The 20,346-nt window shown below is 40.7% G+C and overlaps 1 protein-coding gene across 1 annotated transcript; it reads left to right on the top strand.

Moving 5' to 3' along the window:
• The first annotated feature begins 395 nt into the window (after window positions 1-395).
• IFRD1 (interferon related developmental regulator 1) lies at window positions 396-16,491 on the top strand. Its single transcript, XM_065401653.1, has 12 exons — window positions 396-701; window positions 4,547-4,651; window positions 5,345-5,426; window positions 6,145-6,269; window positions 6,687-6,844; window positions 8,450-8,500; window positions 8,594-8,772; window positions 8,889-8,997; window positions 11,652-11,786; window positions 13,300-13,428; window positions 14,029-14,124; window positions 15,681-16,491. The coding sequence occupies exons 1-12, from the start codon at window positions 656-658 to the stop codon at window positions 15,768-15,770; spliced, it is 1,305 nt and encodes a 434-aa protein (XP_065257725.1). The 5' UTR covers window positions 396-655; the 3' UTR covers window positions 15,771-16,491.
• The last annotated feature ends 3,855 nt before the right edge of the window (window positions 16,492-20,346 follow it).

Genomic DNA, 20,346 nt, shown 5'->3' with positions numbered 1-20,346 from the left:
TCCACCCGGACTTGCGTGCTCTCCGCTCAGCACCATCCACTCAGCAGGTCAGACGGGGACACGCCTGTAGGGGGTAAGCCGACGTGCGCTCCACGGCGTCCTACCATAGCCCAGAGAGGCTGAGCCTACATTTCCCAGCATGCAATGGTGTCCTTGGATGCTCTTACACACTACCAGCGCTGCCGCGGGAGGCTGTCCTTGTGAGCCTGAGGGGACTACACATCCCAACATGCAACGCGCCACCATGATCGGCACCAGGCGCGTATGAGTCACGAGTCCTGTAAACCAGAGCTGATCATTGGTTATATCTGGCTGACGTCAGCAATGCGTCACTCTGCCCGCCCCCTTAGCCCGTTTGGCTATAAAAGCGACGTCGGCGCCGTCTCTTCGCCTTTAGCTCCAGGTGTTTGAGAGGAGAAAGATGCATCGATTCTGCTCACGGGCCTTCACGGGGATTTCTACCGCCACCACCGACTCGTCCTTCGCCTGCCTCCGCCAATCCCCTCCACTGCCTCGGTCCGGGAAGTCAGCCCCGCAGAGACGCTGTAGTAAAAAGCGCTCCTGCTCCTCCATCGGCTGATTGTCGCTGAGACCCGGGCGGGGGGGAACCGAGAGACCGAGACCCACAGAGGGGAGCCGCGCACCGCCGGTAGCCATGCCCAAGTCAAAGAAGCGAGGGAGCAACCACCAGCGCGGAGCAGGTAGGAGCCGCGAGGCATCCTGGGAGCGGTAGTTTTCTCCTGCGGCCTGTCCCAGTCTCTTCTGTTGGGCGCTGAGAACGAGAAACTACATTTCCCATGATGCGCTGGTGCTCGAGGGAAGGGGGTCTCGGCGGGTGGGGGGCAGCCGGGCCTCGGCCAGCGGAGCCGCCCTGTCTGGCTGCGCGGCCGGGCTTTGGGCGCGCTCCTCCTTGCAAGGTTCTCCGGGCAGGCGGCACCTCCTCGCCCCCCTTCCCGGGGCCGCCTGAGCGAGCGGCCCTATCTCCGCGGGGCTGACAGGCGCCTGGATTGGAAACCGCCACCTCACACACCAGCCGACGCATGCGCTGAACTCGCGCGTCACCTCTTCTGCCCCGGGGCCGCGGGCGGCGAGCTGCGTGTCCAGCGCGGCGCCGGAGGCAGGGCCCGTGGCAGCTGGACCGCTCCCTCGCAATGCGCTGGTGGCCCCTGAGCCGAGCTTGCCGTGCCCGGGGTCACCTCTGCGGAGCCAGCGAGCAGCTCCAGGGCTGGCGTCACCGCTAATGGCCTGGCCCAGCCACGGGACTGGCCAGCCGCCTCCGCCTGCAATCTCGGGCCCGCCGCCCTGTGGTTGGAGTGTTGCACGTGCCCTGTCGCCCGGGCTGGGGAAGCTCGAGAAAATGCTCAGTGGGTTCCTCGGGCCCTTTATGTGAAGATCTGTCGCCCTGAATTAAGTGAGGGCGCCTGAGAGTTCTTGTTGCTAGGCTTCAGTTTCACTCTGGGAATGAAAGCTCAGTGTTCTGCCCCTCAAAAGCCCTAGGAGACTGGTAAGGGCCTTGTTATGCCCGCTAGGAAATGAGAGCTCCAAAATTGTCTATTAGCTTGTGGCGAGGGACTTGATTATTGGGGATTGTGAACTCACAGGGATTGTGGAGCTGTGAATTGTTTAAAAACTTCCAGAAGGTGGACAGTGCATTTTATTTTTCTGAAGTTGGCTTCTCATCTTAATTTTCACTAAATTAGTGGTTCTCAGTCTTTTCCATGCTGAGACTTTGTAGGGATATGGGAGTGACAAGATGGTCATGCTCCCAATACTTGTTTTATCTATTCTAGACTTATAGAAAGAGACCTTCTAAAATGTTAAAATGTATTACTGTCACGCGAAACCTTAAATTAGAGTGAATAAATGAAGACTCAGCACACCACTTCTGAAAGATTGCTTACACCTGCACTAGATGGTAGTTTCTCACTCTGAGGTCATGTCTCCACTTATCTGCTATAGTAGCACAGCTGCAGCTATGCCATTCTAGTGCTTCAGTTTAGACACCTATGCTGATGGAAGGGAAGGGGTTCTCCTGTTGGCGTAGGTACCAAGAAGTGGTACCTGGGTCAACAGAAGAATTCTTCGGTTGACCTAACAGTGTCTACATTGGGGATTAGGCCAGCATCACTAAGTGTCTATGGGGCATGATGTAACTATGGCAATATAAATTCCCAGTGTAGATCACTGGGACAACTTGGAAGCAGCTGATTTGTGTGTCGTGACTACCAAGTGTTAGTATGTGAATTTCATTCAATGTGCCTAATGTTCAAGGATATGGTAAGAACAGTGGAAATGAAGTGCTGCTTAAAGTAAATTGTAAATATTGTCTTAGGCTTTGGTAGTCGGATTAAAAAAAAGGTTGATCTCAAATTGCAGTCAAAATCAACTGTATCACTAAGGTAAACTTTCTCTGTGAAATTGAAAGCACAAACATTGAGTTTAGAGCATCCTGCAAATGAAACACTTAAGCTGTCAGTAATTTAAGTATGTATCTGTTCCACTGCTTCCAGCAGCACTTCAGCATGAGATTAATTATGGAATAATTGCTGTTACCTTTTGCACCTAAAAATGGCAGATCATCAGTTTGATGATACCATAAAAAGAGACAGGGTAAAGATGGACATTTGAGGAAAGTTGTAATTTGTATGCTAACACTGACTTCACTATAGCCATTTCCTCAAATTACTCACTGTGTGTTAATCATTATTTAATAACTGCTTAATGTCTGTAGGAAAGAAGCAAGTTCAAAACCCATTGGCAATTCAAAAATTCTGCAGCCATCTCCAGTGTCTTTGTTGCTTAAAGGACTTTTTCAGGCATCTTCCTAGTTATGAAAGATTCATGGAATTCAGTGAAAGATTGTCTGCATTTTCAACATTTAGGTGACTTGGAAACAATGGGTTGTATAAGCAAGGACTTTGATCAAACATCATTTATATTATACAGGCACTAAACTTCCAAAAACAATTGAAGGAGGTTTTGGAGGGACTTGACAGGTTACAGGCTTTCACTGCTATGTTGGAGGAAATCTGGCTTGAGCTGCTAATAAAGCTGGAATTGAACAAGAACAAAATTGGGGGGGAGGTGCTATAGAAACTTTGTTCTTGACATCAAATATGAAGGTCTGGGTTGAACCATGACTAAAGGAGGCTTAAATGGGGCTGAAACATAATCCTGAATTCTGTCGTCCTCCTTGTAACATTAAGAGAATCATGTAAGGAAAGTCATGGATTGTACAGCCTGCTCAGGATCAGTCAGATTTGTATTTAGTGCACTTAGCTGGGTTTGGCTGAAATCTTGTATTATGCTAGGTGCTGAAGAAACAAGCTGCAATGAACTAAATAATGAGTTGCATTTTGTGTCATAAGATTGCTTGGGTATTTTCACTGCCTTTTTTCAAGGAAAAAGTGGGGGGTTGGTTTTGGGAAAATCACAACAGCAACCTCCCTTTGCATGCATTGGCATGGACAGCCCTCTGTGCCTGTACCAAAAGCATATTTCTAGTTGGCTCATGGCTCAGTGTTGCCATTTACATGTTCCATGAGCAGCAGATATTGGGTTCTTAGTGTATTGTATTTCCAGAGGTATCCAGGCCACTCAGTGGCAAACTCATCTCCAACCTTTTCACAATTCTTTCTGTTGAATGAGTAAATTTTGCTATCGCATTAGTGTATTTGGTGGTGCTCTGCCTTGGTATGTAAAGGACTATTGTGTATGTTTGAACATGTATAAAATATTCCCAGGCAAAAATTTAAAAGGCTGTAAGGTTGCATCAGGGCTTCACCCATCCAAAATGTTCATAATTTCATAGCGTAAGGGCAGAAGGGACCCTTAGATCATCTAGTTTGGCATCCTGTATATCACAGGCCACTAAATTTCATCGAGTTACCCATGTATTGAGCCCAATAACTTCTTTAGTTAAGGTATATTTTCCAAGATGGTATCCTTTATTGATGTGAAGATATCCAGAGATGCAGAATCCACCAGTTTCCTTAGTAGTTTGTTCAGTGGTTAATCCACTGTTTAAAAAAAACTAATTGTACCTTATTTAATTTTTATTAAAATAGAATAATAAAACCCAAGGAAATTCCACTATCTTTGACTGTGGATGTTGTATGTGTGAGCAGACTACATTTGCTAATTGTAGACATGTGCTGTTTGAAAGCCCAATCAAATACAATAGCTAGACACAGCCTTGACTGAAAGTGTAGCTCCTCCATAATTCTAAATTCCACCAGTACACTGAATACTCTGTATCATATCTTTTCATTATTCCTGCTACAAATCTGTGTATAAGTAGTTTTTAAGCCTAGGAAAGTATTCCCTGAACAACCTTTTATACCCTAGACCCCTAAGTAGGGTCAGGAAGAGATGGAAGAAGGGGTCTGTAGGGAGGAAAAACAAACTTTGACATGGTAGTCCCTTATTTCTCCCTACTTTTTGCATGGGGTCAGGGAGAACCGGGGGCAGGGCAGCAATCTATGGAGTGGCAGTGTTTTCCAAATGTGGAAGTAGTCACTAAAGTGTTTTTTTGTTTTTTTTTAAGGTGGTCAGCACAGAAATGTGCAGCCTTTCAGTGATGAGGATGCATCAATTGAGACTATGAGCCACTGCAGTGGCTTCAGTGACCCTGCTAGCTTCACTGAAGAAGGTATGTTTTTGATTTTGATCTATGCATCTTATGAAAGAATTTCTTTAGAAACAAAATTGATGTTTCTGACACATGCCACTTATCTAATCTTCAGTCACAAACAGTGCAGTAATCTTTCAAATAACCAAAAATTTGGGGTTCTCTGAGCATTACTGACCCCCATTTTTATAGCTATTTTAAGAGGTACCATTAAAGTATTTACAGATAAATGTACAACATGTTCCATAAGACTTTTAAACCTCCTGTGGTTTCTTTATTCTGTGAGTATACTATGCTAATTTCTAAAGCAAAGTTTAGATTTAATCAGAAATTGATAATGCCTTTATTCAGATATAACTTTTACCACCTGTCTCAGGAACAATAAGAGGACCTGAGACATCAGCCCTCCTGCATTCATGACAGTTGCTTCATGCTGAAATCTAGATGTACAAACAACTCAGTCAGAATTGATTGGCTACTAAAACCAAATAGCTTTCCATAGTGTCAATCGGATATAACCAGGTCCCTCTCCTGGGTGTCATTCTACTCCTGTAATATCCCACACTTGTTGCTAAGATCCCTGTTACCTAAAAAAAGGTGGATGTTGTTGTGATATTTAAATACAGTAATCGGCTTCTCATACTATACAGTTCTAATTATCTAAACATGAATGTTGTAATGTGCATTAGGATTAAATTATCTTGTATACTTTAGGACCTGAAGTTGATGAAGAAGCAACTCAAGAAGACTTCGAGTACAAGTTAAAGGGATTCATTGACCTTACCTTGGACAAGAGGTATAGGGTGTTTAGAAACAATGCACTTAAGCATCACCAATCTTCGCCTGACTTCTCTAATACAAATTAGTGATGTGTTGCTGCCCCATAGAAACTTAACCTATCTTTCTGTTGCATAGTTACTAAAATCACAGTTTAGCAATCCACACTGGGGGCTTGATTCTCCTCTCCTATGAATCCGGAATAGTTCCCCTGGAGTCAGTGGTGTTTGATGTAAACTAGAGAAGTAGGCCTGGCTTTCTTTTTTACTAATACAAATTTAAAATGCTTGTGTGCTGTCAGATCAGGTGCGCTGTTCAAGTAAATTGGTCTTGCAAAATTGCTTGCCTCAGAAAAGCAACTTAATTTAATTGCACACAATGTCAACATGATAAAGGATGGGTGAGTTTGTTTCTGGGCTGGTAAGCTACCATTAGTTTTGCAGTGCTACATTAAGCATATGCCACAGCCTTCAACCAAAGTTTTTACCCCTGTGAATTCTAGCTGAGGAAAGAGGTGAAGGAAAATAAACCAAGCTGTAAATGAGGAGTTGGTCTGCCCAGAAGATTTGTTCAACTGTACTAAATGTTTCTACTTAATTCATAGGACTTCTGTAGATTTTGACAGCACCAGGTAGATGTGTAATGTACACTGCTTTAAAAGTGTACTAAAGCAAAGCCTTCAGCTTTAGCTTACATGAAGACGTATTTGTATCAATCTATATTACTCCTCCCAACAGTGCGAAGACAAGACAAGCAGCTCTTGAAGGTCTTAAAAATGCTCTGACTTCTAAAATACTATATGAATTTATCCTGGAAAGGAGAATGACTTTAACTGATAGCATTGAACGCTGCATAAAGAAAGGTAATAAATGCTTGTACGCTACTGGAAGGTAACAGAACTATAGGATAGGGACTGATTTGTCATACCACTGTAGTGTTAACTGATGTGATGAGACTTCTTAGTATTTTACAGAAAATTTTAGTAGATCACATACATTTGTTAGCTAAGCTTCTCTTGTCCTAAGTTAGATGTTAGTGAGCATTTATTGCTCTTTGATCATTGAGCTACAAAATTATGTTGGCTTTTGCTTTCTTCCTGTTGGCTGAAATTAGTGACAACCTAGTACCAGTTCCAGTGCTGTTTTCTTCATTTGGGTTTTGTTTAAGATACAGCATGCTTCATTGCTGGATCTCCCTTTACGAACCTCTAAACAAATGTGTGATTCAGTGCAGGATAAAATCTGCAGGTGATCACTCAATGTATTTCCTTATTCTGTAGGTAAGAGTGATGAACAGTCCGCAGCAGCAAGGCTGGCATGTCTTCTCTGTGTGCAGTTGGGGTCGGGAATTGAAAGTGAAGAAATCCTTAAGACCCTTGGACCAGTTCTCAAGAAGATAATCTGTGATGGAACAGCTAGTATCCAGGCTAGACAGGCTGTAAGTATAAAACATACTGGGCTATAGACGAGAGGTAGTGCAACAGTTTAAAGCTCTGGTGCTTTGCTCTTTCCTTTGCTGCCAAAATACAGACTACTTCACTGGTGTGTTAATGCAAGCCTATAATTTAATTCTTGCACTAATGTACACGGGTGTTGGGTTGCCAGAAGCTTTCAGTGATGGCATGAGTTTTGAGAATTGGTGTTTGTTGCAGCTCTTTCAAGCCAATGAGTGTATGTTGATTTTCACTTAACCTGAAACTTCAATTTCCGCACTTATCATTCTTTTCAGTACCAAAGCATTTTTTGTCAGTCATGGAGAGCCATGTTCTGTGGAAATTGGGACATCATGTGAAGTATCTTGGTTCTTTTGTGCTTTTTCCATCCCGAAACTCTGGTTACATCTTGTGACTAGGCATTGGTCAGTCAGTTCTTCCTTCAGTTTGGACTGTTAATAGGTCTGTCCTGGACTACATTATCAATATGACTCCTACCATGAATTAGGTGTGAGACAGTGCATGGTCCTTTCATGTCTAGAATTCCTATTGTATTGCCTGTCTACTAGGATTATTTTAAATGTTTCCTGAAACAGTATACTGAGTCCACAAATATTTATGCAAGTTTTAAAACTTGTGGGATAAGTATGATTATACCTAGCAGAAAAGGGTGTAAAATTGCATGCCCTCCTCAAGTCAAGGATCCCTTTTTGGTAAGGATGGTAGCCTCAAACCCAAGTACAGAGAATCCACCTGTGCCTCTGTTCCTGCACCTACCAAACTATTAACTAAAAGTCCCTTCAAAGCAGTAGCCATTGCTGCTAATGATACTGGGTATTTCTGTAACTTTAGTGTCTTGAGTTTGAGCTAGTCCCATCTAACTCTTGCATCCACTTTTGTACAACTGGTTTGCCTGTTTTGTTGTCAAGTAGTGTCAAAACAAGAGTTTCTAGCTTGACTATGGTTGCAACAAAGCACAACTGAAACACTGCTTTAAAAGTAAAGCAGCCCTAGTATTTAATACAGGTGTTTAGGAAGAGCTTGAATTGCCCTTTGGGTGTTAGAAAATGATACCAACAAGAAACTGGAAAAATGTACCACATTGAGCTGGTGAGACTACACATAGAGTAGACCCTTAAAATGCTGTTAATCAGAATTCTGGAAAATCCTTCCCACAGCAGTGAGTAGACACCAGCCATCCCTTTTATTTCATTGTGAAACTTGTAGTTCATAGTAGCTTTTACTAGCTCTTCTAATTTAGCTAATCAGGTGAAAGGCAGGCTATATACAGCTCTTGTAACTGGCAATGTATCTAACTTTGTTTAGAGGTACATACATCATCAGAAGTGCAAATACTTATGCAGTGCAGCATATGTTGTAAAGCGGGCCAGATATAGCTATGAAGCGAAAAATGGGGGAAGAGTTCATTGTGAGTTCATTCTGCTTAAGGAATGCTTCTATGGGCACTCAACATAGAACTTAAATACTTATTTATACAAGCAGTTGGAGTAACAAAGACCAGAGTTTAAAATTTTGGAATTTTGTCAGGTCTGGTAGAATCAACATAAACTAGGAAATACTGACTTGTTTTACTTCTCTTCCATGTCTAGTGTGCAACCTGCTTGGGAGTTTGCTGTTTCATAGTCACTGATGATATTACTGTAAGGATAAACACTTAACCCTTTATCAAGTTTTACACAAATTTTAATAATTGAATTTAGCCATTTACACTGGGTTTTTTTTTTTTAAACCAGGAACTGTATTCAACTATGGAGTGTCTGGAAAACATATTCACAAAATGGTATCCGAGAGAGAGCGACACTAATGGCATTTCGAGCACCCACAACACAGTGCTTCACATCAGTGCACTTTTAGCATGGACTCTGTTGCTGACCATCTGCCCAGTGAGCGAAGTGAAGAAAAAACTTGAAATGTATGCTCCTTTCCTGGAAGGCAACTTTTACAATGAACTGTTATTTTTGCCTTAATGTTGCTTTATTGTAAAAATCGCTCTTTACAGATTAATAAAACGTAGCTCATTTTTTCTAGGCACTTACACAAACTTCCAAATCTCTTATCTTGTGATGATGTCAACATGAGAATTGCTGCTGGAGAAACACTAGCTCTTCTGTTTGAACTGGCACGAGAAACGGAAGCTGTAAGTATAATGGATTTAGCTGTAACAGGTTTCTTGCATTGAGATTGTTGCGAACTAGCATAGCATCTTTCACATAGCATCCCTAATTCCAGAGGACCACCTCTTACAATCTAGTTGTATCTGTCTGCACGTTCTGGGTGGGAAAGTTGCATATAAACACTCCACAACTTAAAATAATGAAGAAAAATGTATCTAAACATTAGAATGAAATTTAGGTAGATACACTAGAGCAGGGATCAGCAACCTTTGGCACGCAGGAAGCAGCCTGGGCCAGACCACCTCTTCCCGCAGCCCCCATTGGCCTGAGATGGCGAACCGCGGCCAGTGGGAGCCACGATTGGCTGAACCTGTGAACGCTGCAGGTAAACAAACCGTCCCGGCCTGCCAGGGGCTTAACCTGATGGGCTGCATGCCAAAGGTTGCTGATCCCTGCACTAGAACTACTCCAATTAAAACAAGCCTATTTGTGCTAGCCCTCCTATTATCTCCCTGTGATAACTCCAGGGCTGCTGGAATGCTAGAGTCAATAAAATCTGATACTGACATCTAAATAACACTTTTTAAAAAAAGAACTGCAAAGAAAAGAAATGTAGATTAGCGTCTTGTACCCCAACAAGCCATGGTAAAGAGGGCATTTAGTACAGACTCTTACCCTTTTCAGCTTCCCCAAATCTGGCAGTTCCAGGGACTCCCAGAAAGCATTGCTGTGTGCTGTCACAGTTGCAATGAACTCTTGAGTTTAGACAGTATCTTGAGTAGGGGGTTTTCCATTTCCTTATGTTGCCTCAAAGGGGGTACCCAACGATGAGATTAGTAAAACATCATTATGGGACTTGCCTGATGCTTTTCAACAATTTCTTGGCATCTGAAAGTAGATTGATGCATTTTGCCAGTTGCAACTTTGGAGGAAGACTTTTAAGGTGTTAATTACATATTTATGTTGTGCTACTGAGGTTGTGATTGGTATATTTTCCTTGTGGTTCACCTTTGCACTGGATGGTTAGATATTTTAAGTAACTTGTAATTTGTCTTTTAATGTTGCCTTATAACACAGACTTAATCTGTTTTGTTGCCCTTCGGTGTAATTTGCCTTAACTTCTGAACTGTTTTTTGACAGCAATGAAGAAAATAGTCTCCAATGATCCATGGGCACAGCTTGGGAGGGCTGCCAGAAGGGCTCCTGGCAAAGCACATCAGCCTTGACCAAGCTAGAACATGGTCTGAAAGGGAAGGGTAACTGTAAATGAGTCAGGATACCAAGCACAGTAACTTCACATGTACCTAAATTGTGCTGCTTTTTGTAGTGCTTCTAAATACAGGAGGTAGTTGGTTGCAAGATCCTAGCTATGGAAGCCTACTTTGGAAGGGCTTGACAGTGAAAGTGAAGTTATTAGGCCTGGCAAGATGAGTCCAGAGCTTGAACTCTTTTCTTCGCTTGGACTGTGTCTGCAAGTGACTGAAATTTTGGTTTGAATGTAGTTGGCTTTGATTAAATAATATAAATATGCATTCTTTAAGATCTTAAAACACTTCCTTTAAGAAAAGCACTTCAGTTCATATGCAAGTTACCCAGTTCAGTGGCTTGTATAATACGCAGAATTTATGACAAAAGGGTTCTCGCAATGGCCTTGTAGCCCATCTGATGCTAATCTTATCTACACTACTCCCATTCATGCAAGATTTTTACTACATTCCTTGCTCTTATTTAGCATTCATTCTTTCAAACTACATGCAGTATTCACTCTTAAATTTATCAACTTAATCACAGGATCAGATGACACTAAGTATATTTGTGTGGTATGGTATATGGAGCAGACTGGGAGGACACTGAAGTAAAATGAGATTAAAAAAATACAATGACAAAGAAGGAAATAGAAACAAACAGAAGACAGCTATTAAATACAGTAGTGCCTAGGAGCCTCAGTTAAGGTGCAGGGTTCTGTTTTAGGCATAGTTAAAAAATGAACAGATGGTCCATGCCACAAATAGCATGCTATCAAAGTAAAACTATCATTTGAAAGAGTAATGTAAATAATGTGGAATCGATAAAAAGACAAAACAGTTGATGCACTTGTAATTGGTTAGGAATTCATCTGGCCTCCATAAACTGTTCAGATTTAGTCTTAAAAAATATTAGAAGTCCCCTTTGTAAGCTCTGGGCTCCCTTTCCAAAACTTAATTTAACAGTAATAAATGGCATTAAACATCTTAAGTCAACTGTCAGTATCTCCGCAATCACCCCAAAACTTCATTATCCCATGCCAGTAAGCATCTCCTCGACTCCAAGTGCCAGAGAACATAACACTACAACATGTCCAGAGGGTTAACAAATCTAGGCACTAGCAGGCCAAGTGGGGAGTTTGTTCCATAATCCAGGGGCCTCACAAGAGACCTTGTTGGCAGCTGCTTTCATATTGAGGGAGCTCCACATTGAATGCTTCAGCTGACAACTGTACCAGCAGGTGCAAACAGGTCACACTTGGGTAACTGGACCCTGATCACTTAACTTTTTAAGTACAGTTAATATATTTATTTTACCTTATAAACGCCTTGTGATCCCAAATGACAATACTGTGGGAAAAGTTGATGTATTACCACTTAGAGAAAAATGGTGTAAAGACCAGAAACTGAAACATTTCCTTTCGTCTGGCTAGGATTTCTTTTATGAAGACATGGAACTTTTAACACAGAAACTGAGGGCCCTGGCTACAGATGGAAACAAGCACCGTGCCAAAGTAGACAAAAGAAAGCAGCGATCTGTTTTCAGAGATGTCTTGCGAGCAGTAGAGGTACTCTTGATTACTTTGAAAATACTCATCTGTAAAGTAAAAAGTGGCAAACAATTTATAAAACAGTTGTATGAACACTAGACCATTGAAAAACTTGCTTACAATTTTAGATGAATTTTGAACATAAGCTCCAAATAACTTCCATTTTCAGGTTCTTAACTCGTTAAGAATTAAGGCAGGATTAGTGTTAACTACAGCTTTCAAAGGTTCATGGTTAGTAATCTAAAAAGGATCCAAAGGTTAACTAAAAAAACCTCATTTTTAGATTGGAAATACAAACCTGACTTCCATATTGGATATATGATTTTCTATAAAATGGATAAAACATTGCAATATGAATGTTAAGTGCCCCTTTATTCAGTATACTGAGTTTTTGCTGTGAGACTTGTCCTTTACTGTCAAATTCTGATTTTTCTGAATTATGGAATTGTTCTAAAATCTATCAGTTCATTAGCAGGATTACTGCCTTGCAGTATAAGCAAGAACCAGCTTGCATTATTCAGCTGTTGTGTGGATTCAGTTTATAATTGCTCCACTCCAAGAGCTTAAAGAATTGTCCTTTACAGCACATCTCTGTGCTTAGATTAACATTGCTGTAGAGAACACTACGGAATATCATTGCTAAAAGCTCTGGACAGTAACTTTCAGCTCTTCAACAAAATGTTCACGAGTCATTAAGCCACAAGTTTGACTTTGTGTAACAAATCATGAGCTTGCATTTCATTGGTAAGTTAGATGACCCTTGAATCTTTAACTGGGCAAAATCAGGTCAATACCAGCTAAATGGAATATTGTACTTTCAAACAGTCAAAAGTTCTCAGCAGTGAATGTAGCTCTGAGAAAGAAATTAACTGCTAATAGGATGGGATGCTTACACTGTCAGGAGTAATTGCCAGTTACATAAATACAGAAGAAGGTGACTTGGTCACTAACAGTCCCAAAAATGAATTGGAGAACATTGTTTACTTAAGGTCTTATATTGGCACCCATACCTGCATTATCTGAAATTCATACCCATAAGTATGGTTTGCATTAAAATACAGCATTTTAAAGGGGGTTATAAAATTTCCTTTTCAACAGTGTTAAGACCTTGCTTGGATCTTTAAAGATCCACTGAGACCTGACTAATTTACAGATGCAAACCAAGTGAACCAAATCCCATGGACAAAGCCCATATCAAGTGAACGTTTCTTTTGATCGTCTACTTACGTATTCATACTTGCATCATTGTCCCTTCTAATGTTACCTGTAGCAGCATAAATGGTCTTAAGATTCAGTCCTGCATCAACCTGTCCAGTAAAATCAGCAATTGTACTATACATGCATAGTAGGTTACTTTACAGAATAAATTATTCTTGTCCTTATTTTGTGTAGGATCACTCAGTGAAAGGAAAACTACACTAGTTCTTAACATGCATAAGCTTTCTATATTACTTCTGTCTGCATAGGACTTTTTCTAAAACAGGGGTTTTGGTAATGTAGTCTTCATGTTTTGTCTTTGATTTTTGGACAGGAGCGTGACTTCCCTACAGAGACTGTCAAATTTGGACCCGAGCGCATGTATATTGACTGCTGGGTTAAGAAACACACATATGATACCTTCAAGGAGATTCTGGGATCAGGGATGCAATATCATTTGCAGGTGAGCTGTTATTTTCACACAATTTCCTGTCTGGCCAATTGAGTAATTATTGCCTATTTGAAATTATCTTGTTTTCTATAGGAATTTAGCCAGTGATTTGTTAAAGATGTTTACCAATTTAAGAATAAAGCAACATGTCTTTAATTATAGCTATGGTAAGCTGGTTCTAAAGTAACTTTCTATTTTCATTCAAATTTTGTAAAGAGAAGACTAAGGGTTTTTTACACTGGACCAGATTATCCAGTGTGATCAATCATAAATGGCCAGCTGAAAATGCCCCTTGCAGAAGGGAAATCACTTCTGGTGTGGCTTACACCAGCCCACGCCAGTGTGGGTAATATGGCATCGAGGTCAGGGTGTTGCAGAATCAGAAAGCTGTAACTGGCTCTCTGACAACTCCTGTGCTGAGCATTGATTGTCTGATGCAAGCAAGAATTGAGCCCTGATTATGTATAATAAAATGATGGTGGGGGACAGTATTCAACAAGTGTAAATTTACCTGTATGGACTCAGTGTTATGTAATTTAAATCTCAAGTTTAAAGCTGCTACAGTATTCAATATAGATCCTTGGTTATTGATGTGTTAATTTTTTTACTCAGTCCAATGAGTTTCTTCGGAATGTGTTTGAACTTGGACCACCAGTAATGCTTGATGCTGCAACTCTTAAAACAATGAAGATACCCCGTTTTGAAAGGGTATGTTATCACACCTTAACTGTATCACTTGCACTTACCCCGCTATCGTATTCCCTTTGGGAATTAAATAACATTCAAAATCTGAACAGTTGAACTGCTGCCATTTTATAGTCCACCTGCTACAAATGTTTAGTTTAATGAAAAATGGTTGTTTTGGGGTGCTTCACAAACACATTCTGTCCTGGCCTGAGTTTTAGGTTCACTCTTGTGACTGAAGAGCTACTAATGAGAGCTGTATACACTTGGACACCTTTCATGTGGGGGTACAGCACTTTCTTCTGTCCCTAGATGGTCCTGATATGTTACACTGGAGTGTGACAACTGAAGCCTATGGAAAAGCTTCTGACCTCAGACATGAAAGTTGTTTAACTCTCTCCCAGTAAAGCTTGTATAATGGAACTCATGGCAACTAGGAGACCTAGCTGTTCATGAGAAATGGTCCTGACAGAATCTTCAAAACTTCTGTAAAATGACATTCAGAATGCATGTTGTGGTGTGGAGTATAGGATTCGTGCTGGTATGGCTTTAGGGTGATTGGGTAATCCTTGTTTTGGCACTCTCCAACAGTGTGGCCATTCTATATTTATACCTATAAAACTTACTGTACCATTTTATGTATCCAAAACTCACCTACAACAGATTAGGATCCACACCAATTGGATGTGTAGTATAACCTTTCAGAGGCAGGGGGAGGGTTTTCTTGACCGTTAATGCTAGAATATTAAGAATAGATGTTTTCTAGCCATAGTCAGATTACTCAAATTTATTTAAACACAGTGTTATGGAGCAGTGTTGTCAAACACCCAGCGTGTGGGTCAGATCAATCAAATTTCATGTATTTGTGGTCTGCATGATATTCAGAAGTCATGTAAAATACTTCCTAGCTTTGTGGGTTGTGAAGATCACTTTCCCGATACCTACAGTGTAAAACTGATGCAGAGTTTTCCTGAATCTGAAACTAACTTGGTAGGGGAATTAACTCTAACTTTAAAGCTTAAATGACTGATACTGCGAGAATTTGCTGTGCATTAAGGACAGTATGTAGTCCTAAATCATTCCTTGGCCTATGGACCATAGTTAAAAATTGAATTTTGTCCTTTTCACAGAATGAGTAACACTTGTTTGGGAGCCTTGAAGAAAGTCAGATCTGTTAAATGTTAGAAGCCAGACAAGGAGTAAAACTTTCAAAAGCACCAAGTCGCTTCCAGTGAAATTTAGGAACTTAAGGTCCTTTCATTGAGACTTAGACTCCTGAATGCCTGTCATCTTTTCTATTTTGAAAAATTTTAGATCTTATTTCCATATGGTGACACTCAGGCTTATCTAGTGGCAGTTCTCCTTTAATCTGTTTGTTAGATCATTATGTGCTAAAATCTTGGAACCTATGACCTTCCTTTAACATAAAATTTGTATTCATTTTGTACCACAATTTTGACACAATCTAATGACATTTAAATCCTTTAAAATCCTTTACATCCCAATTATGTAAAGAACCTAAACTAGTTTAGGCATAGATATTTCAAACATCTGACTAAATCTTATCTTTCACTTTGTAGCACTTGTACAACTCTGCAGCATTCAAGGCTCGAACAAAGGCTAGAAGCAAATGTCGTGACAAAAGAACAGATGTGGGTGAATTTTTCTAGATCTTCCATGTGGGATCCAAGGTTGAAGACTTTGATGATTTCATAATTTTCTATAAATGTAATTGTTGTAACCTTGAAACTTGAGATTTAATTTATATATCCACATAGCTTAGACTTCATTGCACAGGGATAATATCTAATGTATAGTATCTGTAAATGTTATGCATGTTATAATTGCTTTAGTTGTGTGTGTACTGTGTGTGTGTGTATACATATAGGATCGGTTGATCTAAAATTGGATGGAAATGTAACTTGTAACACTTATGCAGGATCAAACTCACTCATGAATTTGGTAAACATACCAACAATTCAGTTGTTAGATGGTGCTGAAAGCTATACGTATTAAACTGCCAAAATTGTCTGACCCAGCTCATCTTGGATTGGTGGTAATACAGCGATGAAATTACATAGAAAAGCAAGTCTTCTTGATAAGAAGAGTAGAGTACCAGGACAAACATGCCTCTGGAACAGCTGCTATTTCTTTGTTCAATTATACCCTGTAATTTTAATACTTTTTTAAACTGGCTGATGGACTGACAAATGGCACAAGATATACCTTACTATACTATACCAGTGCCATGAAGTCCTGCTGTTGGCACTTAAAATGAAGTAGTAAATAACACAAACATACTTGACTACATTTAACTTTAAAAGTGGTGACACATTTTACATATGCTTGTATAAGACTGTTGCATCTTTGGAATAAAAATCTTTCTCACTGAAGTCTTTTCAGATGTGGTTGTTATACACCTTGTCTAAAAGTAAATGAGATCAGATAACTGCACACTTAGTTTTTTCATTTTATCACTAGAAATGATATAGTAGCTGTAAAATATATTATAAAAGTATGCTTCACACAAAACTAGCATTGGCATGACCCGACTTCAGGATTGAGTGCTCAAACTTAGTCTGAAAGCTCAATCATAACTCTGTCCACTCAATCTTATGCCTTAAATTTGTTTAACTTATCAACTTGGAGGATCCAGGGGAATATCAGTAAGGTCAGCTGTATGATTATATACCTTTTTCTGTAAAATATGGTGCTGACAGTAGCAGGCCAGATGCTTTACAGAATCCTAGTCATGCCAATACTGTGGAAACATTCATACGGTTATCAAGTGAAGTTCACCTTACCTAAAGAAATAATTGAAGAAAGATGAGGAACAGCAAAGAGAACTCCCATCAACTGCCTTCATTTCATTCACCTGCAATAGAGTAACATGACTGGTGTTCAAACCATCATTCAATTAGATAAAAGAAAATTTAACTCTAAATTCTGACCCAACTTGCCTTTGCAAGAACTCATTAACACTTAGAGCAGGCTTACATAAAAAATATAAGCTATACCTCAAAAATCTTTGTAGAGGTTGCATCTGTGTGAGGAGGGTTTGAAATCAAGAATGCTTTAAGAGCACAGAGGGTAAACTCAAATTGGCTGGTGATGGGTTGTACCTGGCAAACAGAGCCATAAGTGCATCAGAAGGAAAAACTTGGATTTAGCAGGTTCTCTAAGTATAACTGAAGATATGAGCCCAACTGTGGGAAAAGTTAGGGTGAAATTTAAGAATGAGGATTTTATCTGCATTCTTCACATGATTAGCATAGGTTTGCATTACATTTCTAATTGAGTGGTCATGATAGCCTTTTTAGAGAATAAATCTCTTTAGTGTGTAGACCTAACTGGTTGTTGACTGCTTCATGCTTTATCTTCACAGTCTGTGACTGATGGATTCAGTGATGGGTCCTCAATCACTTTTTAAGGACTTTATAAGTCCTTGTCCCTAAGCACAGTAAATAGTGTATTAGAAAAATGTCTGCCTAGTGTTGTGTCCTGTCTGACAGCACCAGACTAGATTCATCTCATTTCACAAATCTTTGTGATAAATTTGATACCACCTGCTGATCTACCTGTGACCCAAAGCAGGCACATTGGTGGTCTGACTTTTATCCTACTTCCTGCCAACTGTAGATACTGTTCTTGGGCTCTTCAGTCTTACTGAGCAATTTGTTTTAATATTTAACAGTGCATTCTACAGTGTAGTTATTCATTATAAGTAACAGCATGGGTTTGTCAAGAACAAATTGTCAAACCAACCTTGTAGCTTTCTTTGACAGGGTAACAAGCCTTGTGGGTGGGTGTGGGTGTGGGGGGGGGGGGCAGTAGATGTGTATCGTGACTTTAGTAAGGCTATTAATATTGGTCTTGCATCATGTCACAAACTAGGGAAATACAACTAGATGGATTTACTATAAGGTGGGTGCATAACTGATTGGAAAACTTCCCAGAGTAGTTATCAGTGGTTCACAACCATGATGGAAGAGCATATTGAATAGGGTTTCTCAGGGGTCAGTTCTGGGTCCGGTTCTGTTCAATATCTTCAATGATTTAGATACGGGCATTGAGAGAGCACTTGTTGACAATACCAAGCTGGGAGGGGTTGCAAGTGCTTTGGAGGGCACGATTAAAATTCAAAATGGTCTCAAAGTGGTGCTCAACCTGTGGCCCACAGGCTACATGCAGCCCAATTCACATTCAGCTGTGTACGGAAAATAAATAAATAAAATGTACTGCTCTGGTCTGGCAGTGGGCGGGGCTGGCTGAGGGGGAGACAGCGTCTTGTAGCCTGCACCGGCATTCTTACCAACACGGTGCTGGTGAGTGCCGCAGGGGGTGGGAGAGTGGGTCTGTGGGTAGGTTTGGGGGGAGGAGGGTGCTGCGGCACCCCCAGGTCTTAGGTGAGGCTCTGCTCCTGGCCCCCCTTCTCGGGTCCTGTCTGCTGGCCTGCACTGGGCGCTCCACTCCTGGCCCCGCTGTGGGCAAGGACACTGGGCATAGGGGACTGTGCATGGTTTTGGGGGAGGGATGCTGTGGTTCTCAACCTGCGCTGTATATGCGGCCCACGATACAGAGGTTGAGAACCGCTGGTCTAAGATCAGTGGTTCTCAAACTTTTTTTTTTCATGGACCACTTGAAAATTGCTGAGCGTCTCGGCGGACCACTTAATGATCTTTCCAAATGTTGTTTGTACCGTTAGCTAGCTATTTAAAGCTCTTTGTATAAAAAGCGCTAAATATTAAAAAAAAAGTTTACGTTTTTTGTTCTACAAATAAAAGCACACAACTCGTATTTAAATATCAGTAGTCTTATCTTTCAAATGCGATGGATGTGCCCTCTTTCCCCCACCACAGCAGCCACAGAGCTGAGGCTGGGAAGGAGGGCTGATTTTCCCCGGCAGCCCCAGCCCTGGAACTGGGGAAAGTCGCCTCTTTCTCTGGCCGCTGCAGCCCTGCACATTTCAAATTCCCCTCCACCACCTCTTCTCCCCCCCACTGCCCCTTCCCACCTACCCTCTAGTCCCTCCAAGGCCACCACCTCACCTTACATATGTGTGTTCTCCAGGGTTCAGGCACCTAATTAGTGGAGCCACACCTGCATGGCTCCACTAATTAGGTGGGTGGCCTTTCATTCTCTTGTCTGTGGCTGCCCAAGCGCGCACCTTAAAGGGAACTATCCATGGACCACCTGAATGGAGCTTGGTTCGTGGACCACAGTTTGAGAACCTCTGGTCTAGATAATACTTATTCCTGCCTTGAGCGCAGGGAACTGGAATAGATGACCTCTCGGTCCCTTCCAGTCATACAATTCTTGTTTATTGCCTTTAGTTCTGACTGCCTTGTTTGTTAGAGAATAGTGTAACTATGTGTCTTCTGACTTTTAGTATTTGTCATGCCTCATTTACAGAAATGATTACATGGTTTAGGCACTTGACATGACCTAAATTGCACACAGTTAACATATAATGCAGACTAACATATAATGGTGGTATAGAAATATGGGACTGCTCCATAGATCAACTATCTGAGCCTATTTGGTTTTGTATTGGCATCAACCACACCACTTGTGTGGCAATTCTTAAATACATACAACCTTCTGTAATGTTAACTGGAAAAATGGAAATTTGCATTGCAAGTATTTGTGCATATTCTTAACCAATACATCAGAAAAATCTGTTAGAGTCCTTTGTATGGAGTACTTTAAAAATCACACTTTATTATGAAGATAAATTAAAGGGATGTAGTTTGTGTATCTTAGGATGTCTAAATATTTCATTAACTAGAATATTGGTTTGATTAGTTTATCAAGCCTGTTTAAAAAAGTCACTCAATGTAAAATATTAGTAAAATGATACATGTCAAAAGCATATGTTAAAAACTCACCATAATAGCAGTAAATATTAAAATTTCATAGTGACTCTTGTCTAATAAGTGAGTGTGTGTGTGTGTGTGTGTGTGTGTGTGTGTGTGTGTTTGTTTTAAATAGGTCAATATTTGGAAACTAGACTTCTTGGCCAAAGTGAACGCTAAATATAGATTGAAAGGGATAGTCGGTTTCATAGCTGTGTTTATGGGTCCTGTGGGAGTTTACAGGGTCTAAAAGTGAGGGGGGAAACTACAAAGCAAGTTTTCTTCTCATACTTGATACTGGATGACTTCTTCCATCCTGAATTTTTAGCTGAATATTGTTAAATTGTAAGTAATTTACAGTTCATTCTCTTGTTTTGCTAATCTATTTAGT

The sequence above is a fragment of the Emys orbicularis genome, chromosome 1, assembly GCF_028017835.1.
Source record: "Emys orbicularis isolate rEmyOrb1 chromosome 1, rEmyOrb1.hap1, whole genome shotgun sequence".
Taxonomy (NCBI): Eukaryota; Metazoa; Chordata; order Testudines; family Emydidae; genus Emys; species Emys orbicularis.
The sequence above is the reverse complement of the archived record's forward strand: the minus strand, read 5'-3'. Positions and strand labels throughout refer to the sequence as shown.

Bases quoted from the DNA above. Each gene is read 5' to 3' on its own strand.
- IFRD1 (XM_065401653.1), top strand. From the start codon at position 656: ATGCCCAAGTCAAAGAAGCGAGGGAGCAACCACCAGCGCGGAGCAG. The intron at 4,652-5,344 runs GTATGTTTTTGA...TGTATACTTTAG, and splicing joins TGCTAGCTTCACTGAAGAAG to GACCTGAAGTTGATGAAGAA. The intron at 8,773-8,888 runs GTATGCTCCTTT...CATTTTTTCTAG, and splicing joins GTGAAGAAAAAACTTGAAAT to GCACTTACACAAACTTCCAA.